Source organism: Oncorhynchus clarkii, chromosome 28 (genome assembly GCF_045791955.1).
Source record: "Oncorhynchus clarkii lewisi isolate Uvic-CL-2024 chromosome 28, UVic_Ocla_1.0, whole genome shotgun sequence".
Lineage (NCBI taxonomy): Eukaryota > Metazoa > Chordata > Actinopteri > Salmoniformes > Salmonidae > Oncorhynchus > Oncorhynchus clarkii.
The window spans coordinates 33,433,452-33,440,868 of NC_092174.1; the positions used below are offsets into that span (position 1 = coordinate 33,433,452).

The 7,417-nt window shown below is 40.9% G+C and overlaps 1 protein-coding gene across 1 annotated transcript; it reads left to right on the forward strand.

The window, feature by feature from the left end:
* Positions 1-2,194: 2,194 nt before the first annotated feature.
* On the forward strand, positions 2,195-6,546 carry LOC139386928 (caspase-7-like). Its single transcript, XM_071132820.1, has 6 exons — positions 2,195-2,362; positions 4,006-4,346; positions 4,549-4,589; positions 4,856-4,961; positions 5,132-5,714; positions 5,840-6,546. The coding sequence occupies exons 2-6, from the start codon at positions 4,013-4,015 to the stop codon at positions 6,021-6,023; spliced, it is 1,248 nt and encodes a 415-aa protein (XP_070988921.1). The 5' UTR covers positions 2,195-2,362; positions 4,006-4,012; the 3' UTR covers positions 6,024-6,546.
* The last annotated feature ends 871 nt before the right edge of the window (positions 6,547-7,417 follow it).

Here is a 7,417-nt window from a genome sequence, read left to right on the forward strand (position 1 = left end):
ATACCACCTTCAAGTGTAACCGCTGAGACTTCTGGGAGGGTCATGAGTTGATGGGTAGGCTACAGCCTGGATTGGGAATAGTGGTAATTTCAATTATTGATCCATTGATGGTATTCATTGCTAATATAATATATTAATGTACACCATGGTAATTCTTTGTCATGCCTCATCTGAGCAAGATCATATGTTGACAGGGGTCTCATCAGGTTCAGGCAGTCGGGGAAGATCAGTCTGTGACAGTGCAGAAGTTAACCTTTTCCAATAAAACACATTTTTTCTCTCTGTGCCGGCCACACTGGACAAACAAGAAACGTCAAAGATGTAAACTATTTTAAGGCAGTCTGACAACCTTGATTTCCAAACTTTATCAAGGGTCGTTAGAGGCTTTTCCCGATGACACAAAACATGTAAAACAAAAATGTGATGACGCTATTAATGAATGATGATGAATGGATACAGATATGTTAGAATGCCCAGTCATGTTCATATCATCTCAGACATACTGTAAAAGTACTGCAGTTTAAGACCATCCATAGAAATTCCTATATGCCAGTGAAACTGAATACCATGCACTCGGAAAATTGTATTATTCTGCTAGAGTGTGTAAAGCACAAAAGGTGACATGTTTGCATATGTTATGGTCTTGTGAAGGCTGGCTGAATTATGGCAAATAGTATGTTCTTTTATCTCAGCATGTCTACAGATTCAACCTTCTCCCTGTTTTTGTTTGCTTGAAAATGTTGATACTGGAGACTGTTATCAGAAGAAACTGTGAAACCAAGCATTTCGAGTCGCTAATGTCGTGGAAATGTCCTGTATTTACCAAATCATGAGAGCAAACCACACACAAGTCAGAGTTATCATAAAGTCCATCTTTAATTATATGAGCTCCATCACAACCCTGTGACTCTCAGATCAATTCAGTGTCTATCAATGAATTATCTGAGAGTTCCTTACACATTGCAACTGAGATTCTTTATAGCAAAGACACACATAGCCAGACAGCATTGGCCATAATTTATCGTTCAGCTTTGTCTCCTAAACTATGTTCTTTTCTCAAACTCAGAACCATAAAACAAATCCTCATATCAACAGGCATATATCAAATCCACCCCTCCTTGACAAGATCACAGAGACACATTGACTGGCACACAGACATTGTGGAGCCAAGAGATACACCCTTGACCTCTCCCCAAGTAACTTAGTCCTGACAGAGAACAGATGACTGCAACCCGGCCACAGTATTATACAAAAATAAACATTCTGATGATAAGTAACTTACAAACATATGATGAATATAAAACATCTTACCTATGTTACCAACTAATTCTGATTATTCCCCAACACTAAGAAATGCTTTGCAGGTTGGTTATCCTCCCACAATGTATGGAAGAAATGTCAAGTTATGTACAGTATCACTAGATTTGATTAAGGGTATACTGTGCAACTTTCATGCCTTATATGGAAAACTGTACGACAAAAGGTGTCTGTATTTAAAACATGCCTACGTCAGGGGAGATACCTATTTAGGCAAGCCCTAGTTGCTAGGCTTCTCAGTCCTGGCCCTGGAGGTCTGCTGTATTGTTGTCACTCCAAACTCCCATGTTAAACAGGCTCACTGGGCTAAAAATGGACCAGCCCATCTGGCCTTGAATCAAGCCCTTTGCATTCACCTATTCAACCATGTCAGGTCAGTGACATGTGGCTAATTCCAGGAAGGGATGAACAAGGATGCAAAATGGCCTTAAAGGGGAATTCAGTCAGATATGAACAATGCTTGTTTCTAATTCAAGTATTTATTTAACTAGGCAAGTCAGTTAAGAACAAATTCTGATTTACAATGACAGCCTACCCCAGACAGGACTGGGCACCACCATATGGGACTTACAATCACTGCTGGTTGTGATACAGCCTGGAATATAGTGATGCCTCTGTAGTGCCTTAGACCCCTACATCACTCAGGAGCCCCAGGTAGGATTATAGGCTTAGTATACAATATACTTGGTTTGGTTATGAAAAACACTGAAAATGAGTTGTTCACTCAGTTTTTATACTTCCAAGCAGGCAAAAACTCTACTTTAGATTGAATTTGCAGTGGTTAAAAAATGAGTTCCCTGACCGGGAATCGAACCCGGGCCGCGGCGGTGAGAGCGCCGAATCCTAACCACTAGACCACCAGGGAAACCGCTTCTTTAACGAAAAGTGACGCTATTGGTCGTGTGGCGACTTCTTTGAACCTATTCCGATTGGACAGTAACTAGATGAACGTAAAACTTCACATTTGCGAGGGAAGAGGGGAACGCATAGCGACCACTGAATTATTTCATCAACTTGGCGAGCGAATCAGCTTTTAGTCGTACCGGTAAGTAATTTTGCTATGCTATCAACTCGGCATTTAGTGTCAAGATATCATGATGACCACTTTGGCAAAACATGCTCACTGCTAGTTGAATCTAAAGTAGCTAACGGTAGCTAGCTAGCGAGCTAGGCTGCTACCAAAGACAGTAGAGTATCAAGCTAACACTGCTTCTCCAACAGAAATCTCCGATCTCACTTGTAGGCTCGCTAAGCTCATGCGTTGTATCACGTCATCGTCGTCTCGCGCCGAACTGCGCATGTGCATGCTGTCAACTCAAAGACACTCCTTCGATATAAAGTTGTTTTTGACGAACATGAAAGCGTGTCAGTTTGTCACTTTCACGAGGTTGGAGTAATGATATGTTCCACTACTTAAGATATTGGCTCGAATCTAGGTTGTGCCTTTAGAGTTCGAGAAAATTAATAACTAAGGAAGAACGTTTCACTTCTGCCATTGACTTCTCAAACCCCTAAACCCTGCCTGGTCTGTTTTTTTCTGTTTCGCAATCGTTCCCGGAAGTCTCGCGATGTTGCGCCTCTGGGTTTAGAAACTGTCCTGCTACAGATGCTCGCACGAAGCATTATAGAAGACGGGAAGCTACTGTGAAAATCTAGTTACCAAGCTAAACTTCACATTGGAAGAAGTGACGCTACAGTAAATCTACCCATAACAAAAACTTAGAAAAAGTAGTTCCCTACATCCAAACTACTTCGTGATAAATTATCAAATCTAAATCTGAGATGTCAACATTCTGTATATTTATGGCCCTTTATGGCCTAATTAATATATTTAAATTGACTGATTTCCTTATATGAACTGTAATTCAGTAAAATCATTGAAATTGTTGCATGTTGCATTTATATGTTTGTTCAGTATATTATATGTGCCGAGGTAAAAGTGGGGTTGGTACTCAGTAGGGTCTGTATTTCTTGGGGGACTGAGGAATAAGGAGTGTTGCTGGACTTTTACTCCGCCCATTCCATTGGCCCCAATGCAATACACTGTATATAAATTACATATCATCGCATAGAGAAAAAATATTATTTGTGCCAAGGTAAAAGTGGGGTTGGGGGGGTACTCAGTAATTCCAATAACATATACTTGTTTCTTATTAAAGTCTATTTCTTTAAATATAGCCTACACAATAGCTTTCAACATGCCAGTATTTGTGTAAACGTTCTAAGGTAATGCTTGTATAAATAATAAATAATAAAATAATAAAGTAAAATGATCCACGTATTGTTTACCAAAGTGGTTGCAATTCTTTGAACAGTTGTACTGCACTAGAGTGCAACTTTTTCTTTGATATTCCAAAAACCTAGCACGCCTTTGCAGGGGGATTCTGAAAAGAGAAATCGGTGATTGAGCTGCCAGGCCACAATAATATCCTGCATCTAGGAGAATGGTAATTCAATCATCCACAAATAGGTTAGCGTAACTTGCATCAGTCATTGCATTTTGAACTTAACCCATTCTTGAAATATCGAAAAACATCTTAGGAACATGGCAGGTTTTGTTAATTCAGTTATGAGGATGACTCAGGTCACATCAGCATCGTTTGGCTTGGCCATTGACATGCATCTGTGGCATTATATGTTTTATATAATGAACACACGGAGAGTGTGTTTTCTCTTTCGGTCTCTAAGGTCCATCATGCAGATGCTGAGAGAGAAGAAGACTTTGTTAACGGAGATCCTGTCTGCGGACTCCAGCTACATCCTTCAGAATGTGCAGCAGGAGGAAATAGTGACTAATCGTGACTACAACAACCTAAACATCCCCAATCAGTCCAATGAGAAGACTGTCATCAACCTGCTGGATAAAGTGATGAATAAAGGAGACACAAAAAGCTATGAACTCGTGAACCTGCTGCAGAAACCACATATGATAAAAAACTACCCTAGACTGGAGGAAATATTCAACAACCACACAGAACCCAGTGACCACACCTTCAACCCAGCCCCAACAATCCCAATTCCCTGTACAGGTACCACACACACTGACTACTAGTACTACCAGCTTTGCACCACGACTCTGTCATTGTTTACTGACACAACCACCAGACAATACATATAACACACTACATGACAAGACTCATTTACAGATCAATCAACTGACATCAGTGCTACTGTTCTACTGTATTAGATAGCTGTTATCAGGTATCTAACTGTGTTTTCTGTGTTTTGTAGATAATTCTGACCTGGAAACAGTGGTCACAGGTGGCGATGAGGTGATAACCCCTCTATCTACATTTAAAGTGTTTATTAACTACATATATTAAACCTCATATAGTTCAGAGCAAATACACAAGTCAACAATATACAATAATACACAGACACAAAACTTAACCTGTCTTCTCATTGCAATACAACTCTCCTTCAACTTTCCTATTTATTTCCTTATTTTCCTATTTATTTCCTTATTTATTTTCTACACTGTCAGTTTGATGTGAAATATCTTTGTGTGTAAATGACCCCGGGTTTTCTCTGTTTCCAGGTCAGTCTGTATGAGATGACCAGTGTACCCCGTGGTCTCTGTTTGATCATCAACAACGAGATATTTGATAAACTGAGTGAAAGAACAGGATCAAACAAGGATGCTGGTATGTCAACGTTTTATCATCAAAAACATCTCAAGTCTCATTTCTCTATTACAGCATCTGACCAGCTTGCTCTTTTGCTGATTCGGTTGATTATCATGATGTGACATGATAGAATGAAAATAGAGAGAAGTGAGAGGTCTGGTTGTTAAGTGTCTTGTCTTCTCCTACAGTGGATCTGGCCAACATATTCAGCCGGATGAAGTTCAGGGTGGTGATGTGCAAGGACAAGACTGCAGTGGAGATTCCCAGTGTGCTGAAGGTCTTCTCTGAGCTGAAGCAGTTATCTGACCTCCAACAGTACAATGCGAAGGAGTGGGTCGGTGGTCAGTTCACTGATCTAAAGGATCTTCCTGAGCATGGCGATGCCTTCGTCTGCTGCATTCTGAGTCACGGAAAAAAGGAGGGCGTCTGTGGTACAGATGGAACAGTCGTCCCCACCATTGATATCCTCTCACCTTTTAACGGCACAAACTGTAGCATCCTTGTTGAAAAGCCCAAGCTGTTCTTCATCCAAGCCTGTCGAGGGAAGGACGTTCAGAAGGGCGTGCCGGTGAACAAGAAGCCTAAAGTTGAAGGGACGGACATGGAACTGGACACAGACGACGGCCAAGTCCAAGACTACACCCTTCCACTATACTCCGACTACCTGGTTTTCATGGCCAACGTAGATCAGTATATCTCCATCAGGAGCCCAACCTCTGGGTCCTGGTTCATCCAGTCTCTGTGTGGCCAGCTTGAGAAAAGCTGTACCAGGTAACATCAGCTTGGAATTCACTGCACATCATGTTCATGTCCTCAATTAGTTTGTGTTCTCTGTTGAATGGTTGTGTTGACTTGTGTGTTCATCTCAATTTATGGTGTGTCTCCTGTCTCTGCAGAGGGAAAAACATCTATGAGATCCTTACAGGGGTCAAAGCTGCGGTGAGCAAGAAAAAAGGTGACCTTCGTATTAAAGATGCCAACGGTGGTTATGGCTACGAGGTGGTCAAGCAATCACCAGATTCTAGAGACACCCTGACCAAGATGCTCATCTTTCCTGCTGAGACCAAGCATTCTTCCTGATGATCTCTTGATGTTACCATGGTACCCTTCATCATCAGCGGTCCATATGCTCTTTCAAGTTCAGTTTTGATATGAAAGGTTGAATAGGCCATAATCAGGACACTACCAAGTTCCTGTGGTGGCATTCTTATTTGTTTTACTTTTACATGGTACATTTATTACTTTTACATTAATTGTTGTTCAATTTTACAGGACTTGGACAAAAATACATTTTATATTAATGATACAGAATTTCACCAGCTTATATACCAAAAGTCCTGTGGCACTGCTGCAGCTCAACCAAGTGAGCCAGGTGACATTGACTTTTTAACCAAACTATTAGTTGGATATGTGAAGAAGTTTCATAGCAAGAACAACTGGTTATTGATATCTTGGCACACTGTTTCAGCTTTACTTTAAATATTTTTTTATGTGATTTCATCTACTTTCTTTATTTTGAATTTTTTATACAATCATGTTTTCTTACATGCCTTTCCTGCCATCTTAAAATATGTTATACTTCAAAATAAATATTTTATCAACAGTTGGATTGCGGAAGTGTTTTTACCTCACGCTCCTCAGAATTAGAGTGACATCCTGTTGAATATAAAACGTGAAACGTGGCTAATAGAAACAGACCCATTTTACAGACCAGATCTCCAGAACCAGCGGTGGTAAAATACACATTTATAATAGCGCTGTTGCACAGACAAAGTAAACATTCCTCAATTGCTACCATTTAATGGAAAAATACATTAATCTCATGAGCTTGAAACATCTTTTAGGAAAACAGACATTCCAACCAAGGTTACAACACACTCTAATGGGAGATGGGCCAAGGTACAGGAAGCTGTGGTAGGGTCTCTGAGAGTGACAGTATACTTACATTAAATAAGCAGGCGAGAATTCACTGTTAAATCATAACAGCCTATCTGAAGTTTCTCAGTCCGGATATGGAAGATGTTTCAGAGGTAGGGAAGGAAGAGTTTCTTGGTTAGAATGTGCTTGGGCTCGTTTGGAGTCTCCTGTCATCTGCTGACCTCAAGATTCACACACATCAGCTTCAGACAGAACAGACTGGACGAGCTACAGAGGACACTGGAGCAATGTCAATATGTACATTACCTGTATGCTGCCGGACAGTGTGGGCCAGCTGTGTGTCACACTGCTCCAGTGTCCTCTGTAACTCGTCCAGTCTGTCCTCTGTCAGAAGCCCCTGCCTCCTCATCTCACACAGCACCTCCAGGGCCGGCGGGAGAGAGAGAAAAAGAGAGAGAGAGATCATGTATGTGTGTGTGTGATATACTTCTTACAGTGAAAAGATCCAGTCGTCCTCTGAGGAGTTTGTCGCTCAGCAGAAACTTAATCTTAGTGACATTCTCGAGTTACATCTTCTGAGATCCTATACAGCATCA

Bases quoted from the DNA above. Each gene is read 5' to 3' on its own strand.
- LOC139386928 (XM_071132820.1), top strand. From the start codon at position 4,013: ATGCAGATGCTGAGAGAGAAGAAGACTTTGTTAACGGAGATCCTGTCT. The intron at 4,347-4,548 runs GTACCACACACA...TGTGTTTTGTAG, and splicing joins AATCCCAATTCCCTGTACAG to ATAATTCTGACCTGGAAACA. The intron at 5,715-5,839 runs GTAACATCAGCT...CTGTCTCTGCAG, and splicing joins CTTGAGAAAAGCTGTACCAG to AGGGAAAAACATCTATGAGA.